This window comes from Eucyclogobius newberryi, unplaced genomic scaffold, assembly GCF_026437365.1.
Source record: "Eucyclogobius newberryi isolate DKJ021-1_F unplaced genomic scaffold, fEucNew1.0.hap1 SCAF_12, whole genome shotgun sequence".
NCBI lineage: Eukaryota > Metazoa > Chordata > Actinopteri > Gobiiformes > Gobiidae > Eucyclogobius > Eucyclogobius newberryi.
Window position 1 is genome coordinate 34,521,291 of NW_027315746.1, and position 24,110 is coordinate 34,545,400.

At 46.9% G+C, this 24,110-nt stretch overlaps 1 protein-coding gene across 1 annotated transcript; it reads left to right on the top strand.

The window, feature by feature from the left end:
• The first annotated feature begins 5,468 nt into the window (after nucleotides 1-5,468).
• On the top strand, nucleotides 5,469-20,813 carry cunh5orf22 (chromosome unknown C5orf22 homolog). Its single transcript, XM_072441938.1, has 10 exons — nucleotides 5,469-5,579; nucleotides 11,575-11,720; nucleotides 12,267-12,416; nucleotides 12,673-12,806; nucleotides 13,609-13,877; nucleotides 15,106-15,168; nucleotides 15,247-15,368; nucleotides 15,441-15,507; nucleotides 18,049-18,188; nucleotides 20,106-20,813. The coding sequence occupies exons 1-10, from the start codon at nucleotides 5,526-5,528 to the stop codon at nucleotides 20,239-20,241; spliced, it is 1,281 nt and encodes a 426-aa protein (XP_072298039.1). The 5' UTR covers nucleotides 5,469-5,525; the 3' UTR covers nucleotides 20,242-20,813.
• The last annotated feature ends 3,297 nt before the right edge of the window (nucleotides 20,814-24,110 follow it).

Here is a 24,110-nt window from a genome sequence, read left to right on the forward strand (position 1 = left end):
CCACTGGCCCACATTCACCTGCCGACAGTGAAACAGAGATGTTGTCTGCGAAGTAACCAGACTGTGCCCATATCTGTATTGTATTTAAGTGATCATGCTGTCCTCAATAAGGCGCTCACGCCTCTACTTTGGGCCCTATGGTTAAAAATAGAGGTCAAAAACATGTCAAAAAATATGGTCTATATTAGGGCCCAGAATTTTCTCTTTCAGAAATTGTAATTTCTTTGTTTGTAAATGTGTATTTTTAGATGGCAATGCAGATAATGCAGGCTTTCCCGGCGATCCCCAACATGGAGTTCTCTACTACGAGAGGTAGTATGTACAAAGAGAGAAGGCAATGGCTGTTGACCTCTTGCAGGGTTCAGGTCAGTAGTATGCAAAGTTAAAAACATTTTTTGTACAGTCAATAAACTAATAAGACTAAAACTACTTTTTTGGTAGTACTTCAAACAGATTGGATTTGAAAACGTAAAAGGTGTGCGTGATACCTGGAGACCACAACTACTATAATAACGTGGGTTTGACTTTCTAGGTCAGCTGACTTAGGAGCTATTGAAAAGAATCCTTGTTTTTTGAAGAAAAATATTCCTTAAAAATCTATAAAGGGTTTGAAAAAGTAAAAGGTGTGCGTTGTACCTGGAGACTCAAACTACTATAATCACTTAGCGTTTACTATATAGGTTAGCTGATTTAGGAGCTATTGAAAATAATCCTTGTTTTTTGACTAAAAATATTCTTTGAAAATCTACAAAGGGTTAATCTTTTAGCCCAAAAGGACTATGGCATCTAGGATTAGCAACTTGGTTTCATGCTCAATGTTGTTTTTTTTTTGTTTTTTTATAAATATGTTTATATTTTTTAAGATAACAAACGGTACTTTAGAGTCGGTCCCTAACTGGGGCACCAAGCGGCTCTTCAGCGCAGCTCCCCGCGTGGAGCTCCTGCAGGCGGGGCACACTCAGAGGAAGCTCCCGCTCTAGTTGCGGAGGCGAATGTCCAACGTCCAACGTGAAACTAACTTCACCGCGGTCCACGAGACCCGGTTCAAAAGACGCATCACTACCGCGTGTAAATATCTCATGTTACAATGTGGGCTCCTGCGGTTTATTGTTATGGAAAAGTTCTATTTTCTTCGTAAATATCGTGTGCGCAACTTTTATTCAGGAGCTGTACAGCCCAAAAAGTAAAAGTTGTTCCATTTTTCACTGTAACACAGTGAGTGACAGGTGTCCAGCCAATGACACGACACGGTTTAGGTTTACTTACGCTACGCAGCCAATCATAGCATTGATAGTATATGTGCCCTGCCCATACGCGCCGGGCAGGTCAGCTGGTAAAAGTAAACTGATGAAAATTGCTGCTGTAATTTGATTCTTTTAAGCCATGTAACTTGCAATGATCCAAGGTTTTGAACAGGCGTGATACTGGTGTGTGGCCACAGGGGGCACATCTGATGTTGCTCACAGTGGTCCTCAGTGTTTGCCCAGACACATGGAAAATGGAACATTAACTACTACATATGGAGTACAAAAAGTGAACAGTGCAATGAGTGATTAAATTATGGTTAAAGGAATAATAGAGGATTTTTTGCTGATTCGAGAACTTAAGCAACTGTTAGTCCTTTTTTTAAAACGTGCATGCGCACATGTAACCAGCTGATATAACCAGTGCAATTACATTGCCAGTCCAGCAGGGGGCGCTCAGTGCTCTTGAGCGTCTCTTCTTCAGTCATAAACCAGCACGGCATGAAGAAAGACGTGTCCTCACTTTATTGCTCACAAATATCCCCCTTTACAGGGCTTTTACACACACCACACTCCCCCCTCCTGTTCTTCCCATCAAACCTTGTGCGTGAGCACGCCACAGCCTCGTTGCTACACGTGCGTTTGTTTATTAGCTCGACGCATCATCTCTCGTCAGGAGTGGCCCTGTCACTCCAAAAAGACCCGAGTCTCCTCAGGAGATAGAGCCCACTCTGGCTCTTCCTGTACAGCAGTGGTGGCCGTCAGGACCAGCAAGGCCTTCTCTGCCTAAACATAATCAGAATATGATTTAAAAATATATATATATTTTCCTCTGTTCAAAGTCTATTCTGCTTGAGTTCAATATGGCCGCTCCCCTCTTATGTTTGCCCCATGGATCTATTATATTATCTGGATTGGGTATGGCTCGCCGCAGCATGTCGTTTACAACCCCCAGTGGCCACTCTATTGGTACTGCAGCCAAAGAAATCCCGCGGCCCAGAAAGCTTTTTTTCCCTAGAGCGCGATGTAACGAAAAACTGCTCGTGTTCAGCTGTAAAAGCACCTAGAGCTTTCAAAAATGGATATCGCGACAATTCTTACCTATTTTTGGGTCATTGACTTTTTTTTTTAATTTTTTTTTTATGTCTTATGTTCAGATTGTTCAGTTGTCCTTAAAACGCATTTTAAGTTGTTAGCTTCGGCGCGCTAGGGCGTAGTAATAACGAGATAATAATATAGATATATTTTTTTTAAGCATCTCGTTATTTCTCGTAATAACGAGATAATTTTCAAAATTATGAGATGTTTATTTTTTTTTGTCATTTCCCCCCGTCATCTCCTGCTGCACCGCTCTCTCTCTCACCTGGAAAAGCCTGGCAGCTCTGTGAGGATCCTGTTCTTCGATCTTTCCAGCGCCTTCAACACCATCCAGCCGCTGTCCTGAGGGACAAGCTGGAGACGGCTGGTGTGGAGTACGACCTGCAGAGTGGATCCTGGACTACCTCACGGACCGACCCCAGTTTGTGAGAGCCCGGGACTGTGTGTCTGACACTCGGACCTGCAGTGTGGGGGCGCCCCAGGGCACTGTCCTCGCGCCCTTTCTCTTCACCCTTTACACTGCAGACTTCAGACATGACACGGACAGCTGTGTCCTGCAGAAGTTCTCTGACGACTCTGCCATCATCGGACTCATCACGGACGACGATGACGCGGAGTACAGAGGACTGGAGCAGGACTTTGTGGACTGGTGTCAGCGGAACCACCTCCTCATCAACGCGGGGAAGACCAAGGAGATGGTGGTGGATTTCCGCAGACGCCACCCCACTGCCCCCTCACCAGTGAACATCCAGGGACGGGACATTGAGAGAGTGGACTCATACAAGTACCTGGGTGTTCATCTGAACCACAAACTGGACTGGACTCTCAACGCAGACTGTACAGCAGTAGTGGGCCGTGGGTCTGGGGCTTGGGCCTTCAGTGATGTCATACACAGTCCCACCCGAATAAATCCACCTCTTATTACATCATTATGATGCCACGGCTCTAGACGTTTAAACAGGCGTCGCTTTACCTTGTCCGCGCTCGTTCTTCACGCGTTCTCCGTGCCGTTCTCCGTGACCTGCCGTTGTCCGCTCGTTTTCCGCACATGTTCCGGTCCGTGCCGCACGTTGTCCGTGCTGCGCCCGCTTGTTGTTAACGCGTTTTCAACGCGCCGCCTGTAACAGGCTTTGCAGCGTCGGCGTAGGACGACCTCTTCTTACAATGTCCAATTTTTCTTGAAAATCGATATCTTGTCCTCCTTCCGCCCGTTCTGGGTTGAAAAAACAGCTTAGTAATACAGGATTAATGTGTCTGTCACATCCAGTTTCCTCGTTCAGAGTTTCTGAGGTTCCATAGCCCCGCCCATAAGACCTGCTTCTCAATATTGGTGATCCAATCAAAAGACGTGCACCTGATGCACCTGCTGCTCCTGTGGAACAGCAGCAGACGTACAAGAGCAACTCTGAAGCTGATTGGTTGACACATCATTTTCATTTCCATTCACTATAAGCATCACCAGCTCTGTTGAGTCTGAAGGCCTCGGCAGATTTCAGATCCTGGCAACACATGAGGCTGAATATGATTGGATAAAAGATCTAACATAAGACCAGCCTCCAAATCTGTACCTGGGGCAGAAGCAGTGCAACAAGAGGAACGCCATGAAATGAAGAGTAAAACGCTAAATCTGGGGAATAATTTAATAAATATTTGAGGGAAAATATATGTAGCTCCTCAGAAACAACGCTACACACGGATCTCGAGTACCGACATTTATTAGCCTTTTTGCTAGTAAAACGCCGTGAAAACTACAGACAGAACAAATACAGTACATTTAGACACTCTTCACAATCGTTGTTAAACACAGTATAATACAAAAACAGCTACCTCGTGCTGGTACCATGTAAGTGCATTTCATGCTGTTTATCAAACACATCAATTTATCGTCAAACACATCAATTTATCGTACAAAAGTTACCTTGTTCATTGGGCTGGGCTAGCTATTGCTTGTGCTGCCTTTACCGTGGCACTGGTTCTGCCTTTCCTGCATGTGTGGGTGAGTGGTAATCCATCCCACCTGTGTCAGTACTCTTACAATAATAAACATTTGAGTGTGTGAATAATAATAACAATAATCTTAACGAAAACAATTTCTATGAAACGAAAAACTGCATTTACTATTTACTGACAGTTACAATATATATATATATATATATATATATATATATATATTTAGGCCAGCAGGGAAGGCCTTGCTGGTCCTGACGGCCCACCACTGGGTAGATCTAAGTGATATTTACGTCATTGTAGATCAGGAAAAAAAAAATCAATGCAAGTCAACTCAATGATCCACAATTTGTACAATTGCTGTCACTGAAAAGTCAAAAGTACTGCCAGAAATGTCTGAGAAATTGTTTTTAGGCACCTTCATGCACCTTTATGTCTAAATATTTTGCGCTCAATCCCCCACTTTGAGCAAAAATGTAAATAAAAATGACCAGAAAAATAATGTAATTTAGTCATCTCTGACCAATAATCTGCACAACTCTTCAAGATCACAAATTGACACTTTAAATCTGTGAGAAATACTTTTACTTTGTGCTCCTAAAGTACATGTGTGAAGGGTACATAAAAACTTAACTTAAGTAGATGTTTTAATGTGATACATTTACTCTTTGTTGTTCATTTGCCTCAGGAACAAAACTAAGGACTTTTCCCACGTCTTGATCATCTCTATTTTGTGACAAACCTCTTTTAATAACGCTGTATTTGAGAAACCTGTGAAAAAGTTGTAGTGACAGAGCACAGCCACCGAAGGCCCTCAAAACATCTCTATCATGTACTGATTTATCTCAAACTCCTTTTTCAAATTCTCAATTGTCTTCCGATAAATATATTAGATTTTGTTTATAATTATTTCGGGCTTTCCTTTCCTAGTTGTAAGTTAAACAATATTTCAGAGTTGTGGGGGGGAAACGGATAATCGGAAATCTTCTGCCATTTGTTTCACTACGGACACAATAACAAACCACAATTCCGTCAAATCCCGGTGCTCTGATTGGTCTACTTACTGGCTTTTCTTTTGTCTGATTGGCGTAGACTTATATGTCCCGCCCTTTGGACCGTGTTGACCAATCAGAGCACTCGCCCGTGTTTCTGCCCCGCACGCGCCGTGAGAAGCTTGTGTTTCGCATGGCGCCGCGTTCTCTCGTCCTTTAAACACGGAGTTTTCAGAGGTGAAATATGAAGAGGAGCTACAAACATCTGCCCGTGTGGATTGTAGAGGATCACCACGATGTAAGCCTCACACAAGCAGCTGCTCAACTTCGTATCAAAACGCGTGTTTGTATTTTTGTACAAATATATTTCTACCATTATTATTACATGGAGTTACACACTGACCGTCACCTCGATTCTGGAGCCCAGAAACTAGACTTCCTGTCTCTGCGAACACTGACATTGTTATTGATCGTCATCATGGTAATTTGTTATTGAAATAAATGAAAAAAATATATAATATTAAGCCCTAACCCTAAACCTCACCCCTAACCTTAACCCTAACCCCTAACCTTAACCCTAACCCTAAACCTTAACCCTAACCTTAACCCTAACCCCTAACCTTAACCCTAACCCTTAACCTTAACCCTAACCCTAAACCTCACCCCTAACCTTAACCCTAACCCTAAACCTTAACCCTAACCTTAACCCTAACCCCTAACCTTAACCCTAACCCTTAACCTTAACCCTAACCCTAAACCTCACCCCTAACCTTAACCCTAACCCTTAACCTTAACCCTAACCCCTAACCCTAAACCTCACCCCTAACCTTAACCCTAACCCCTAACCTTAACCCTAACCCTAAACCTTAACCCTAACCTTAACCCTAACCCCTAACCTTAACCCTAACCCTTAACCCTAACCCTAAACCTCACCCCTAACCTTAACCCTAACCCTAAACCTTAACCCTAACCTTAACCCTAACCCCTAACCTTAACCCTAACCCTTAACCTTAACCCTAACCCTAAACCTTAACCCTAACCTTAACCTTAACCCTAACCCCTAACCTTAACCCTAACCCTTAACCTTAACCCTAACCCTAAACCTCACCCCTAACCTTAACCCTAACCCTTAACCTTAACCCTAACCCCTAACCCTAAACCTCACCCCTAACCTTAACCCTAACCCCTAACCTTAACCCTAACCCTTAACCTTAACCCTAACCCCTAACCCTAAACCTCACCCCTAAGCTTAACCTTAACCTTAAAGGCGTAATGGACGATTTTTCGGCGATTTGAGAACTCAGGCGGAAGTGCGCATGCGCACTCCCCCGTGTGGACTGATACAACACACACGTGCGTTTGTTTATTAGCGCGACTGATCGCATCGCATCTCTCGTCTCCCGTAGATTTCAGTCCACTTCTGAGTCAGCTCGAACAGTCTTTCTCTTCATTTTACCCTGTACACTGAGGGAACTATATTATGATGGATCAATGCGCTTAGACACGCGGAAAAGTGGGGACGAACCGCACGCGGCTGCAGGTGAGCGACAGGTGCGTTTTATGATTGATACGTGGCAGGACTAATCGCCAGTCCACGCCACGAGGAAATAAGACTTAGATTTGGGCCAAAAAAATCCAGTCCATTCAACCTTTAACCCTAACCCCTAACCTTAACCCTAACCCCTACTTCGTCTGGTTAAACTAGTTTATGCCATGGATCTGTATTAGCGAGTGCAGCTAACTCATCCCAAAACAAACTATACTGTGCAATCTATAAGTTTAAAATGTTTAAACTTGAATTGGGTGAAAATGGGAACCGAACTCAGGACTTAATACATTCGAGTCCCCGTCTCTAACCGCTGGGACAACACGTTTTTCAGATATTTTGCTGCGAGACAGAAAATCTTTCCAGAATCGGGGTGACGGTCTGGGTAGAACCGCATGTATTATTATTAACAGCAAAAGTTTAAAACAGAAGAAGGTTGTCGGTGTGATCCCTCATTTGTCCAGGAGCGTTCCATAGTAGAGAAAGATCAGATTGAGAATGACTCTAGGATGAGAGAGTGACGACAACTGAATCTTCTTCTACAAAGAAACTGAAGAAGTGACGTCGTGGATGAAACGTCGTCGCTCCTGAAACTGTTAAAGGTTCATCGCCTCATCGTGCCGAGTCACAATAATCATAGTTGTAATATTGATATTGCTTTCTGGACTAAACCGACTCTAAAACAAAGGAAAAGACAGAATATAATATTGAAATATAGTGACTGAAGTCGTCTAGATTGAAAATATTTGCGAATAGTGCTTTATAGATTAAATAAAAAGTATTAATTAAGATATGAAAAAAAATCTGATTTTCATAAATAATGCAGGTTATTCATAAATATTCTCAATCTAGAAGCCTTCAGTTCCCATATTTCCACCTTTATTTAGTGAGAATTGTATTTTAAAGTGTTAATGTACAATAGTAGAAAAAGCTTCAGTTGTAGTCATCTGGACTCAATTAGAAAAAAAAAAAGGGCCACAAACGAGTGCTTGAAAAGAGATCCGACCAGTGGCTACAAGAAGAAAGTGATAGACTGTTTACAAAGGCTGGAAAAAGAGGAAGCGATAGACCGGCCTCTGTATTACAGACTGTATCCTGGTGAAGCCATGCCCTGCATTTATGGCCTTCCAAAAATACACAAAAAGGAGGTTCCACTCAGACCCATAGTGTGCAGCACAGATTCCATCACTTACAATGTGGCCAAGCATTTAACAACTATATTGGCTCCGCTTGTGGGGAATTCGGAACATCATGTGGAAAACACGCACAACTTTGTGGATAAAGTGAAACATCTCCAACTGGACCCAGATGACCTCATGGTTTCATATGATGTTGTGTCCCTGTTCACCTGCATCCCGACCTCTGATGCAGTAGCAGCAGTGAGGTTCAGACTGCAGGAAGACACCACCTACAGGAAAGGACCAAACTGACACCTGAACACATATGTAAACTGTTGGACATCTGTCTGAACACCACTTACTTTCAATTCCGGGGACAATTTTACAGACAGATTCATGGCTGTGCCATGGGCTCGCCCGTCTCTCCCATAGTGGCCAACCTGTACATGGAGCACTTTGAGAAGAAGGCACTGTCCTCATTCTCAGGCATAGCCCCAAAACTGTGGCTCCGCTATGTCGATGATACTTTTGTAACAATCAAGAAACAAGAGCTGGAAACCTTCTCTGATCACATCAATGCTGTGGACCCACATATCAGGTTTACAAGAGAAGACGCTAAGGAGAATCGCTTGGCCTTTCTTGATTGTTCCACGATCAGAGGAGAGGACGGGAAACTCCAAATAGAAGTATATAGGAAACCTACACACACGGACCAGTATCTGCTCTTTGGTTCCAACCACCCACTACAGCACAAGCTGGGTGTGATCAGAACCTTACAACACAGAGCTCAAGGTGTGCCCACCAGCTCAGAGGGCAAGAAGAAAGAGGAAAAACATGTCCGAAATGCCCTCTCAGCCTGTGGTTACCCCGCTTGGGCTCTCAACAGAGTGAAGAGAACCAAGAAGCAGGACAAAAGGGAAACTGAACAGAGAAGGAAGGGTGTTTCTATCCCTTATGTCTCTGGCCTGTCGGAAAAACTGCAGAGAATTTTTAGACAACACGAAGTCCCTGTTTATTTTAAACCAGGAAACACTTTAAGACAAAAACTGGTTCACCCTAAGGACAAGTTGCCGACTCAAAAACAGAGCAATGTAGTTTATTCGATCCAATGCAGTGAAGAAAGCTGTAAAGAACGGTACATAGGTGAGACGAAACAGCCTCTACACAAGAGGCTCTATCAGCACAGAAGAAATACTAGTTCAGGACCTCAGAGTGCCGTGCATCTCCATCTTGAAGCCTCTAATCACTCGTTTGAAGACGGTGAGGTGAAGGTTTTAAGCAGGAGAAAAGATGATTTGAAAGAGGAGTTAAGGAAGCTATTTTTGTTAAAAAAGAAAGACCTTCTTTAAACAGAAATGGAGGGCTTAGGTTTCATCTTCCTGTTATTTATAATGGGTTACTGAACCCCTGGAAAGGTAGAGGACCAGGACATTTAGATGCTAATCAGGTACTCAGGGTGGTTGAGCCAGGGTCTCACTAAGACTAAGAGGATTCTAATAGACCATTAAGATTCTGAATAGGCTCGGTAGATACAAGGGGGGAGTTTCTGTTGAAACAAACAACTCTTTCTACTTCAGGAAGGCTCCTCCCAATGGGCGGGTCTTACCACAGAACAGTATAAATATCGGAGTTCTCGACCTAAATTCTGTTATTGACAATGACTCTTGGATGAGAGTCGAAACGTCTATTTTTTCAAACTGAGTCCAGATGAAACAACTGAAGCTTTTTCTACTATGGAACACGCCTGGACGAATGAGGGATTACACCGACATAATGTACAATAGTTATAATCTCTTGACTGGCGACTACAAATATAATCCTTAGTGACAACACTAAAACACTTATGTATATTTGAGATAGGGCTACAACTATCAATTATTATTCATACATCATTGATTTAGTGATAATTTGTTTGATTTATTGATTCGTTGTTTAGACACGACATGTTCTTCTGACGGACGATATTTACAGACAAACATCTCATTTATCATTTGAAGTTAATGTAATGATTGTGAAGGACAAAACCTGGAATATTCAAAGGAAAGACACAGAAATGAGAGATTAAATCATATCTGGAGGACAGAGTATTACACTGTACAATTACTACACTGTACAATTATTACACTGTACAATTATTACACTGTACAATTATTACACTGTACAATTACTACACTGTACAATTATTACACTGTACAATTATTACACTGTACAATTATTACACTGTACAATTACTACACTGTACAATTATTACACTGTACAATTATTACACTGTACAATTATTACACTGTACAATTACTACACTGTACAATTATTACACTGTACAATTACTACACTGTACAATTACTACACTGTACAATTATTACACTGTACAATTATTACACTGTACAATTATTACACTGTACAATTATTACACTGTACAATTACTACACTGTACAATTATTACACTGTACAATTATTACACTGTACAATTACTACACTGTACAATTATTACACTGTACAATTATTACACTGTACAATTATTACACTGTACAATTACTACACTGTACAATTACTACACTGTACAATTATTACACTGTACAATTACTACACTGTACAATTACTACACTGTACAATTATTACACTGTACAATTATTACACTGTACAATTACTACACTGTACAATTATTACACGGTACAATTACTACACTGGACAATTATTACACTGTACAATTATTACACTGTACAATTACTACACTGTACAATTACTACACTGTACAATTATTACACTGTACAATTACTACACTGTACAATTACTACACTGTACAATTATTACACGGTACAATTACTACACTGGACAATTATTACACTGTACAATTATTACACTGTACAATTACTACACTGTACAATTACTACACTGTACAATTATTACACTGTACAATTATTACACGGTACAATTATTACACTGTACAATTATTACACTGTACAATTATTACACTGTACAATTACTACACTGTACAATTATTACACGGTACAATTATTACACGGTACAATTACTACACTGTACAATTACTACACTGTACAATTATTACACGGTACAATTATTACACTGTACAATTACTACACTGTACAATTACTACACTGTACAATTACTACACTGTACAATTATTACACTGTACAATTACTACACTGTACAATTATTACACTGTACAATTATTACACTTGCTTCGAGTCAGAAGGTGGATTTTTTATTTGTATTATTATTCTGAAGCACCTTTGACTGTCGCGGGGTTTGCTTTACAACAGTAGGATTTAAAAGACAAAAATAAACCATGACATGATAAAGATATACAATTCAAAAATGACAATTAACAAAAAGATCAAGAATTGAAAAAAAGTAAGATATCAAATTAGAATAACATGAGATTTTCACTAAATAAAAAGGAGATAAATCAAAATACGAGACAAAACATGAATTGGACACGTTTCCTGTGCATTTTGTATCATTGCTGCTCCGTCTGAGTCGTCACCTCTTCTCTCGGCGTTCTGTGTCCGGATCATGATTATTTGATTGAGTTTCTGATTAAGACGTTGATGATGATCTCGATAAAGGATGAACTCGTTGTAAGCGTTGCTCCCTGCCGTGTCCTGTAGGTTGTGCGTCCCATCTACCGCTCCATCGGCTCCAGACACCTGCCTCCCTCCCACGTCCCCCTGGTCCACCTGGACTCTCACCCAGACATGCTCATCCCCGTCAACATGGCCGCCGACACCGTCTTCGACAAGGACAAGCTCTTCAGGTCTGTGCTTTGTGACAGAGGCTAAAGAAAGAACCCTGGGGGGCTGCTGCTGCTGCGTTGTTCCCATTATATGACTTACTGCATGTAAAATAGTTGGTGTTGTCAAATAAATGGAAGTTCTAATGCAGGAGAAGTTCATTTCCCTCGGTACGAGACATGAACCCTAAGACATTGCGCTTGTATGTGCATTCCGGTCCGGTCCAGTCTCACAATGACACGTCTGCTGTCGGGAGTGATGCACCTCAGATGATGAAGGCAAATAGAACAAGAGCACAGTTTGATTCTGTGGTGGGTTCAATTCTTTTCAACGCTGCAGGTTCTTAATGCTCTCCATCCAACTTCGTCAATTGTTTGTAGAATGTTGCGGCAAATAATAAATTTAATTCATTTTGGAATGAGGCTGGGACCAACAGCAGAGGACTGAGACGCTGCCCTGAGGAGCAGCCCAAAGCTTTGTGCATGTGCAGATGCTTCAGAGGAACGAGTCAGATCGATTCAATAACGACGAGTTGAAATGTAAAATGACATGCTGGCCTCTTGTTGCAGTGAGTTGAGCATCGAGAACTGGATCATGCCCATGGTGTACGCGGGGCACGTGTCCTCGGTTGCCTGGTTACACCCGCACTGGGCCCAGCAGATCTCAGAGGGACAACACCAGCTGCACGTGGGACGAGACAAGTCCACCACCACCATCAGGTACAAGGGCAGAACCAAGAGCCTGAGGGCCCGGGACAAACACACACGTTATATTCAATGTTCAGATCACTTCAAACCACACTTTTGTCCTGAGTGCTGTTACTCATCTCAAACTTTTGCTTGAGCTTTTATTACTGATATTGTATTTAACTGCTCAGTGATGGCCCTTGAGGACAAATAAACATCTACAAGCTAACTGTGTGTGGATGTCCCTGGACTAGACGAGCCGGTCTAAATGAAACACTTTTGTAAACAGAGTGACCAGTGCAGAGAACTACTTCCTGAGCGACGGCCTGTACGTGTCGGAGGAGCAGCTGGAGAACAGCAAACCTCTGAGGCTCAGCGTGGTCCGAGTGGAGCCAGTGGAGCCCGGGCACCGAGCACTGACTGGTACACCACACTACACACACTGTCCGGTACACCACACTACACACACTGACCGGTACACCACACTACACACACTGACCGGTACACCACACTACACACACTGACCGGTACACCACACTACACACACTGACCGGTACACCACACTACACACACTGACCGGTACACCACACTACACACACTGTCCGGTACACCACACTACACACACTGACCGGTACACCACACTACACACACTGACCGGTACACCACACTACACACACTGTCCGGTACACCACACTACACACACTGACCGGTACACCACACTACACACACTGTCCGGTACACCACACTACACACACTGTCCGGTACACCACACTACACACACTGACCGGTACACCACACTACACACACTGTCCGGTACACCACACTACACACACTGTCCGGTACACCACACTACACACACTGACCGGTACACCACACTACACACACTGACCGGTACACCACACTACACACACTGACCGGTACACCACACTACACACACTGACCGGTACACCACACTACACACACTGACCGGTACACCACACTACACACACTGACCGGTACACCACACTACACACACTGTCCGGTACACCACACTACACACACAAATGTTCTCAGATTGTCCCTCGATTTTACACTGACACAGGTAAATATCCAGAATGCTTCTACTTCTAGTGTTGTGACCATAAACCATGACCGGACTCCTTCTGCGCTCAAACACAAGGCTCTGTTTGTGTCGAAGTCACGTTGCCTAAGGGCCTGTTGTTGTTGTTTCCCCCTGTTGTGTCAGAAAAGTCCCAAGCGGCGACAGTGAAGCGAGCGCGTGGCGAGGGCAGCGGTGAACCTGGAGGCAGCTGCTGCACCGACACAGCACGGACACCAGAGGGAGCCGCAGAGGCCCCAGGACTGACCGCACGGGGCAGAGGGGACAGTGAGGGCTCCACTGAGTATGTGGTCAAGAATGTCCTGGCTTTACTGGAGCAGACTCAGTCCTACATCCTGGACATCGATCTGGACTTCTTCTCCTGCAAGAACCCTTTCAGAGAGCTCTACAGTCAGGTACAGGGGCCCCGAAGGCCCTCCACAAACACCTTTGTTACCACATCCACAGAACAAAGAAGATGGAGTAACATAAACTGTGCCGTGTTGAAGCAGTGAACTGTATGTTTTTAAACTCTATGTTTTTAAACTCTATGTTTTTAAACTCTGTTTTTAAACTCTATGTTTTTAAACTGTAGGGGGCGCCAAAGCTCCTCGAAATCTGAAGATGGACGAGTCAAGAATAACAGACTCGTAAATGATTCCAAAAGTTTGAGTTTGTGTGTTTCATTTATCAAAAGAATCAGCTCCAACATTCAAACGACGTGATAAAACGTCAACGTTCAATCACACAATATTTACAAAATTAATTTAGAAACACGGATTGTACAAACGGGATTTAGAACCGTATTTAAGGATGAAATTTAGCAATGAGAACATGAAAAGGGATTCATTGATTTGGGTCTAATTACACGACTTGTTTAAGTGGGAATAATGTGACTCCTTTATAATCCAGCAGGAGGCCGGTCCATGTTTAGTCCTGACTCTGGCACCAGCAGGAGGCCGGTCCATGTTTAGTCCTGACTCTGGCACCAGCAGGAGGCCGGTCCATGTTTAGTCCTGACTCTGGCACCAGCAGGAGGCCGGTCCATGTTTAGTCCTGACTCTGGGCACCAGCAGGAGGCCGGTCCATGTTTAGTCCTGACTCTGGCACCAGCAGGAGGCCGGTCCATGTTTAGTCCTGACTCTGGCACCAGCAGGAGGCCGGTCCATGTTTAGTCCTGACTCTGGCACCAGCAGGAGGCCGGTCCATGTTTAGTCCTGACTCTGGCACCAGCAGGAGGCCGGTCCATGTTTAGTCCTGACTCAGGCACCAGCAGGAGGCCGGTCCATGTTTAGTCCTGACTCTGGCACCAGCAGGAGGCCGGTCCATGTTTAGTCCTGACTCTGGCACCAGCAGGAGGCCGGTCCATGTTTAGTCCTGACTCTGGCACCAGCAGGAGGCCGGTCCATGTTTAGTCCTGACTCTGGCACCAGCAGGAGGCCGCTCCATGTTTAGTCCTGACTCTGGGCACCAGCAGGAGGCCGGTCCCAGAGCTCCCTTATACATTGGGGTCTTTTTACATCCTTTTTTGAACTCGTTGAACGCGGCTAATTGCTTCAGGTGCGGTGTGTACTGTGATATTTGAACTGCAGTATTGATAGTAGTGGTAGTATATTTACTCGTCTGTACATTGTTGTTGTCCAGGAGGAACATGCCATCCTTCAGGAGCTGTACATGTTCAGAGGCCCAAAGCCCGGGGCTGCTCAGGTACTCTTCAGCACAATGACTGCAGCCGCTCTCATGGTCGTGCAGGTGAACAAGCCACGCCCTCTGCCGTGTTCTCAGGAGGAGCTGGAGGAGTGTGTGGAGAGCCGGGTACGTCAGCTGGAGGACCTGGAGGCGGCGTTTGCAGATCTGCTGGAGGACGATGGAGAGGAGACGGTCACTCGCTGGAGCAGGAACCCGGGGTCAGACACCGTTACAATCAGCCTCGTTTGACCGCTGTACACAAAGCGTATTCATGTGGTCGTTGTTCACAGGATGGCATCTTTATCTGCTCTGGTTTCAAGTTTAAAGTCAAGAAACCCCACTCCAGACTATGAAATGGTGAGAATATGCATTGTGAGATACTTTGAGTGCATCGACCTTTAAAAACATTCTACATTTGAGGCAATAGTAACGTGACAGCGACGTGACAGCGACGTGGCAGCGACGTGACAGCGACCTGGCAGCAACGTGACAGCCACGTGACAGCCACGTGACAGCGCCGTGACAGCGACGTGACAGCGACCTGGCAGCGACGTGACAGCGACCTGGCAGCAACGTGACAGCCACGTGACAGCCACGTGACAGCGCCGTGACAGCGACGTGACAGCGACCTGGCAGCGACGTGACATCGACGTGACAGCCACGTGACAGCGACGTGACAGCGACCTGGCAGCGACGTGACAGCGACGTGACAGCGACCTGGCAGCAACGTGACAGCCACGTGACAGCCACGTGACAGCCACGTGACAGCGCCGTGACAGCGACGTGACAGCGCCGTGACAGCGCCGTGACAGCCACGTGACAGCGACGTGACAGCGACGTGACAGCGACCTGGCAGCGACGTGACAGCGCCGTGACAGCGACGTGACAGCCACGTGACAGCGACCTGGCAGCGACGTGACAGCGACGTGACAGCGCCGTGACAGCGACGTGACAGCGCCGTGACAGCGCCGTGACAGCCACGTGACAGCGACGTGACAGCGACGTGACAGCGACCTGGCAGCGACGTGACAGCGACGTGACAGCGACCTGACAGCGACGTGACAGCGACGTGACAGCGACCTGGCAGTGACGTGATGTGACCGTGACGTGACAGTGACGTGACAGCGACGTGACAGCGACCTGGCAGCGACGTGACAGCGACGTGACAGCGACCTGACAGCGACGTGACAGCGACGTGACAGCGACCTGGCAGCGACGTGACAGCGACGTGACAGCCACGTGACAGCGACGTGACAGCGACCTGGCAGCGACGTGACAGCGACGTGACAGCGACCTGGCAGTGACGTGATGTGACCGTGACGTGACAGTGACGTGACAGCGACGTGACAGCGACCTGGCAGCGACGTGACAGCGACGTGACAGCGACCTGGCAGTGACGTGATGTGACCGTGACGTGACAGCGACGTGACAGCGACGTGACGTGATGTGACAGTGACGTGACAGCGACGTGACAGTGACGTGACAGCGACCTGACAGTGACAGCCACGTGACAGTGACAGCGACGTTACAGTGACAGCGACATGTAACCCTGAAGCTGGGAAAGGAGAGTGTTTACATTCCATCCTGTATTTGATTTGGAGCTGCATGCCTTGAAAATATGTGCTCCCTCCTCAGCATTAGGCCCTTCCTAAAGTCTCCTCCCCCCTGTGGTCCGCCTAGCCTAGGACCCGCCTCTCATTCAGGGCAGAATAAACAGAAAAGCGGTACATTATTTAAAAAAATGTCGCACCTTCTCTGGCTATGCTATTTTGTTTTGGACGATGTCAGACTTGTGATCACGGTCACAAAGAGGGTTGACACTGCAGATAGGTTCGCTGGACTCTTCATGATATCATTGGCGAAGCAGAGCTGAACGCCGCTGTAATGGCCCATCATAAATACATATATATTGCCGCAGCATTTGTGTTGTACCTCGTCAGTCTCAAGCTGTGACAGCAGTTGCCGTTTGTGGATGTTGGAACACTGAGCTTCTGGTCTTGTTCCAGCTGCCTGTTTGTCATCAGGGTGCTCTGGTCCCCAGCGCCTGACGCAGACATTGTTTGGCCGGGCGACATCGTGCATTTCTTTGTCACTCATCATTGTCTGAGGAAGCGCCAAGGGTCTGGCCTAAGGACCCTTACTGGGTGATGGTGATTGCTCATTACGGCCCGAGGGGGGAGGACTTACAAATATATGTTGGGTGTTAGATGTCGCACTAAACTAAAAGCCTGTACATCCAGGTCATGTGGTGTCCAGCGTCAAATGATGTCACTTTACCTAAAACCAGGAAGTTTGTGCTCCAGTGGGCGTGTCCTCCGTGGCCCTGGGCTCCCTGTATGATAATGAGGGATCCACCCATACCACCTTCTCTGTCATGCCTCGTTCTGTTGAACTGTACAAAGAGCCTGTATCGACTGGTGTAGGGGTAGAAAATCTGCCGGTGGATCAGTCTCCTCAGAGGAAACACTGAGTACTGGAATTATAACTAGTGTAGAGAAGAAAAAAGACACATTCTTTCTCCAAAGAAATGACAGATGACCAGTTTCCTAAATGACCAGTTTCCTAAATGACCTTGCTTTCATGCGCCTGCCCCTCCCTCACCTGCCCTCGCACAGAGGGGAAGACACCAGCCCAGGCTCCTGCCTAGAGTTCACAGGAGGAGCTATTACTTCAGAAGGACCACAAGTGGTTTGGGCGGATCCCTCATTATCACAGAGGCGGGGCCTGGAAACATCCAAATGGGGATGTAGAAAAGTGCATGAAGAATATGCCCTCTGGTGTTCAAAAGTGGGGTTGATATTGTTTTGATGTATATTTTTCCCACAGTAGATCTTTAACGTTCCCACATCTCCTAAAAGCGCCTCCTTTGATGTCTTTGTGTGGATGTGTTGCCCTCAGGTGCACCAGGCCGGCCTGACGTGTGACACAGTGGAGCTGCCTCACCACATCAGCAGTGAGGACGAGATCCAGCGCCTGCTCTGTGCGGTCCAACTGTTTCTGAAGCAGCTGCCCAAACCCACACTCATCACCATGTCCAGGTGCCCAAGCACACACTCATCACCATGTCCAGGTGCCCAAGCACACACTCATCACCATGTCCAGGTGCCCAAACCCACACTCATCACCATGTCCAGGTGCCCAAACACACACTCATCACCATGTCCAGGTGCCCAAACACACACTCATCACCATGTCCAGGTGCCCAAACACACACTCATCACCATGTCCTGGTGCCCAAACACACACTCATCACCATGTCCAGGTGCCCAAACACACACTCATCACCATGTCCAGGTGCCCAAACACACACTCATCACCATGTCCAGGTGCCCAAGCACACACTCATCACCATGTCCAGGTGCCCAAACCCACACTCATCACCATGTCCAGGTGCCCAAACACACACTCATCACCATGTCCAGGTGCCCAAACACACACTCATCACCATGTCCAGGTGCCCAAACACACACTCATCACCATGTCCTGGTGCCCAAGCACACACTCACCACCATGTCCAGGTGCCCAAGCACACACTCACCACCATGTCCTGGTGCCCAAGCACACACTCATCACCATGTCCAGGTGCCCAAGCACACACTCACCACCATGTCCTGGTGCCCAAACACACACTCATCACCATGTCCAGGTGCCCAAGCACACACTCACCACCATGTCCTGGTGCCCAAGCACACACTCATCACCATGTCCTGGTGCCCAAGCACACACTCACCACCATGTCCTGGTGCCCAAGCACACACTCATCACCATGTCCTGGTGCCCAAGCACACACTCATCACCATGTCCTGGTGCCCAAGCACACACTCACCACCATGTCCTGGTGCCCAAGCACACACTCATCACCATGTCCAGGTGCCCAAGCACACACTCATCACCATGTCCTGGTGCCCAAGCACACACTCACCACCATGTCCTGGTGCCCAAGCACACACTCATCACCATGTCCTGGTGCCCAAGCACACACTCACCACCATGTCCTGGTGCCCAAGCACACACTCACCACCATGTCCTGGTGCCCAAGCACACACTCATCACCATGTCCAGGTGCCCAAGCACACACTCACCACCATGTCCTGGTGCCCAAGCACACACTCACCACCATGTCCAGGTGCCCAAGCACACACTCACCACCATGTCCTGGTGCCCAAGCACACACTCACCACCATGTCCTGGTGCCCAAGCACACACTCATCACCATGTCCTGGTGCCCAAGCACACACTCATCACCATGTCCTGGTGCCCAAGCACACACTCACCACCATGTCCTGGTGCCCAAGCACACACTCATCACCATGTCCAGGTGCCCAAGCACACACTCATCACCATGTCCTGGTGCCCAAGCACACACTCACCACCATGTCCTGGTGCCCAAGCACACGCTCCGGCGACATCACAACATTAGGAACTTTAGCTTTTGGCAAACAAGCTAGCATTTTGCTATTAAAGCAACCACAAAGATACTGCAAACTGAAAGTAAATTCCGGGAGACTGTAGTTCCATGGACAAAGAACAATGTAAAGAACACATTTTGTCAGTTGTGCTGGCCAAACCTCACTGACAGTCAGAATGTTGTACATGACGACGTTCACCCCTCACACATAGAGTTGTAAAAGCAGAACTTTGTCAGTTTTAAACCTGGAAGTAAGAGCTGTAAGGTTCACTCCATTTGAGTGTGGGCATTTCACTGTCTGAAAAAGCTGTTCTAAAGCCGTGCACGGCCCCAGAATGTATATAGTATTGATGTCCCGAAAGTACTTAGAAGGATTTAAATACACACTGTTCAAACCAGGTCATATTGCTGTTATGTACTCCACTCATCTTTCCTCCACTGAAACCTGTTTGAGAGATTCTTGTTACAGTGTCGGTCAGAAGCCACTGTCCAGTCTCCGATCGGTGCTGAGATGTAAATGTAACGAGCTGAAATCTGTTGTGTTCAGGTCCAGTCTGGATGAGTACTGCCCCCTGGAGCAGGTGGATTCAGTCCAGGCTCAGGTTCTACAGGTTTTGGAGGAGCTTTTTGGACCTTTGGACATTCACAAGGACTACGAGACGGAACAGACACCAACCTGCTGACCGTTTCCCCCACGAGCGTGTGGGAGAAGGTGCTGAAGATGCCTCACATTACACACTGTAGGACGTGTCGGAGGAAGCTGAAGCCAGAAGCCTACACTTTCAACACAGCCAAACCCAGAACTAGACTCTTTTGAGCAAGTATTGAACAACAGCACACAAACAGGACAAAGTTAGAAGTTAGTCTTGGGAGTTTACATGGAAACTAATGAACAAACGTCATTGTAGTTGCAGAGATTGTACCTCCCGGTTCGCAATATAACCCATCGAGGGCAGAAATGAAAACCAGAGCCTTTTGGTGCTATTACAGAGCTCCAGACTGTGTGGATCTCTACAAACGAAGCAGAAAATCAAATGTCACAGTTATTTAGCCACAAATGTATTTCTGAATTGATTATGGGGTTTTTATTCGGGCAATAATATAGTCATTACCATTCAGAATCTTTATTAGGGCTGTGCATTGCAGACAGGGCTATTCAAATAATTAGTTGAGAGAGAGAGAGAGAGAGAGAGTAGTTTGAAGAGAAAAAATCCCAAATGCTTTTCTAAAATACTGTTTGCATAAATGTGAATTGTAGAAAAATAAAATCACATACTTGAGTTAAACGTAAGCTTTTTCTGGTGTTTCTTACATGAGTGAATTAACCTCTGTCTTGTACAACAGCTTCAACGTGGCATCCATCCATCTTCTTATCCGGGGCCGGGTCGCGGGGGCAGCAGTCTGAGCAGGGACTCCCAGACTTCCTTCTCCTCAGACACTTCCTCCAGCTCCTCCGGGGGGATCCCGAGGCGTTCCCAGGCCAGCCGAGAGACATAGTCCCCCCAGCGTGTCCTGGGTCTTCCCCAGGGCCTCTTCCCGTGGGACATGCCCAAAACACCTCTCCAGGGAGGAGCCCAGGAGGCTCCGCATCATATGCCCGAGCCACCTCAGCTGGAGGAGCAGCGGCTCTACTCCTCACCTTATCTCTAAGGGAGCGCCCAGCCACCCGGCGGAGGAATCTCATTTCGACCGCTTGTATCTGCAATCTTGTCCTTTTGGGTCATTACCCAAAGCTCATGACCATAGGTGAGGTCAGAACGTAGACCGGAAAATAGAGAGCTTTGTCTTTCGGCTCAGCTCCTTCTTCACCACAACAGTCGATGTTGTGTCTGACCCCTGACTGCGCCTAGAAATTCTGTCCATAAAAACTATGAACAGAACTGGTGACAAAGGGCAGCCCTGAGGAGTCCAACATGCACTGGGAACAGGTCTGACTTACTGCCGGCAAAGGACACCCCGAGGGACACGGTCGAAAGCCTTCTCCAGATCCACAAAGCACATGTGGACTGGTTGGGCAAACTCCCATGTGCCCTCGAGCACCCGATGGAGGGTATAGAGCTGGTCCAGTGTTCCACGACCGGGACGAAAACCACTTTGCTCCTCCTGAACCCGAGGTTCGACTATCGGTCGGATTCTCCTCTCCAGGACCTTGGAATAGACCTTACCCGGGAGGCTGAGGAGTGTGATCCCTCTGTAGTTGGAACACACCCTCCGGTCCCCCTTCTTGAACAGAGGGACCACCACCCCGGTCTGCCAGTCCAGAGGCACGGTCCCCGACCGCCACGCGATGTTGCAGAGACGTGTCAGCCAAGACTTTAGGTACTCAGGGCGGATCTCATCCACCCCCGGAGGAGTTTGTCAACAACCTCAGTGACTTCATCTTGGGTGATGGACGAGTCAGCCTCAGAGTCCCCAGTCTCTGCTCCCTCTTCAGAAGATGTGACAGTGGGATTAAGAAGGTCCTCAATGTATTCCTTCCACTGTCCGATAACATCCCCAGTCGAGGTCAGGAGGTCTCCACCCGCACTGTAGACGGTGTTGGTGAAGCACTGCTTCCCCCTCTTGAAACGCCGGACAGTTTGGCAGAATTTCTTTGGGGCCGACCGATATTCCTCCGATTGTCAACTGCCTCAGGAGTCCTACAAGCCAAAGAGGCTCCTTCTTCAGCCTGATGGTACCCCTTACTTCCGGTGTCCACCACCAGGTTCGGGGGTTGCCGTAGCGACAGGCACCGGAGACCTTGCGACCACAGCTCCGAGCAGCCGCATTGACAATGGAGGCGGAGAACATGGTCCACTCGGACTCAATGTCCCCAGCCTCCACCGGCATTTGGGAGAAGTTCTCCCGGAGGTCTGAGTTGAAGACCCTACTGACAGAGGCTCCACTAGACGTTCCCAACAGACCCTCACAATGCGCTTGGGTCTGCCAAGTCTGTCCGGCTTCCTCCTCCGCCAGTGGATCCAACTCACCACCAGGTGGTGATCGGTTGACAGCTCTGCCCCTCTCTTCACCCGAGTGTCCAAGACACACGGCCGGAGGTCAGAGGTCAGATGACACGACAACAAAGTCGATCATTGACCTCTGGCCTAGGGTGTCCTGAGAAGTTAAATTTAAACTCAAACTTAAGTTAAACCAATGCTTTTTCTGGTGTTTCTTATTCACATGAGTGAATTAACCTGTGTCTTGTACAACAGCTTTAACATGTCATATATTATATTATATCAAGATCACATCATTTTTTATCACATCATCAATTGTCTATATCAGAAAACATTTTATGTAAAGTGCTCTATAACGTATATTTCTCACAGACATCTTCAGGGAACATATTTCACAGATTTAGGGCACAACCTCCACAATCCAAAACTCTTTAAAAGTAATGTTTAATCTGACTGATGCAGATTCTCATTTCTGAAACAACCATGTGGAAAGACGAATCCCGTGGTCATGGATGAGATGTCTGTTTGAGAAGGATCACGTCATTGTCATCGAGCAGAGAAAACATCTGCAGAGAAGAAGAAACTAATGTACTCCAGATCTGAACCTGAGAGAGAGTTCTCTCTGTGCAGCGGTCACTCTCTTTGTGCAGCGGTCACTCTCTTTGTGCAGCGGTCACTCTCTTTGTGCAGCGGTCACTCTCTTTGTGTAGCGATCACTCTCTTTGTGCAGCGGTCACTCTCTTTGTGCAGCGGTCACTCTGTGCAGCGGTCACTCTCTTTGTGTAGCGATCACTCTCTTTGTGCAGCGGTCACTCTCTTTGTGCAGCGGTCACTCTGTGCAGCGGTCACTCTCTTTGTGCAGCGGTCACTCTCTTTGTGCAGCGGTCACTCTGTGCAGCGGTCACTCTCTTTGTGCAGCGGTCACTCTCTTTGTGCAGCGGTCACTCTCTTTGTGCAGCGATCACTCTCTTTGTGCAGCGGTCACTCTCTTTGTGCAGTGGTCACTCTTTGTCTAGTAGACACTCTCTTTCTGCAGCGGTCACTCTCTTTCTGCAGCGGCCACTCTCTTTGTGCACTGGTCACTCTCTCTGTGCAGCGGTCACTCTCTTTGTGCACTGGTCACACTCTGTGCAGCGGTCACTCTCTCTGTGCAGCGGTCAGTCTCTTTGTGCAGCGGTCACTCTCTTTGTGCAGCGGTCGCTCTCCCTGTGCAGCGGTCACTCTCTCTGTGCAGCGGTCACTCTCTTTCATAAATACAATTTATAATTAGGCCCGAGCCCCAGCAGGGCGGAGGGCCTATTGCTCCCGCAACGCTGCCGAAGGCAGCGTTGCAACTGTCTGACAAAACATGCGGGCGCAGCCCGCATGTTTGGTACCCCGTCGCCCCTGGCAAGTACAGTGAACTAGCCCATGCCGAAGGCATGGATCATGCATACTTACTCCTGCTATGACAGAAATCGTCAACAATGAGTGAATGGGCGTAGCCCATTCACTCATTGTTGACAACAGCAGCGCGAAGCGCTGCATTCCTCCAAAAACACTCCTGGCATCGTCCCGTACGCGAGAGTCCATGCCGCAGGCATGGGCCATGCTTGTATCTGCTCAAATCAATG

Coding starts and splice junctions, on each gene's coding strand:
- cunh5orf22 (XM_072441938.1), top strand. CDS start 5,526: ATGAAGAGGAGCTACAAACATCTGCCCGTGTGGATTGTAGAGGATCAC. Junction 11,721..12,266: donor GACAAGGACAAGCTCTTCAG/GTCTGTGCTTTG, acceptor CTCTTGTTGCAG/TGAGTTGAGCATCGAGAACT. Junction 15,508..18,048: donor CCACTCCAGACTATGAAATG/GTGAGAATATGC, acceptor TGTTGCCCTCAG/GTGCACCAGGCCGGCCTGAC.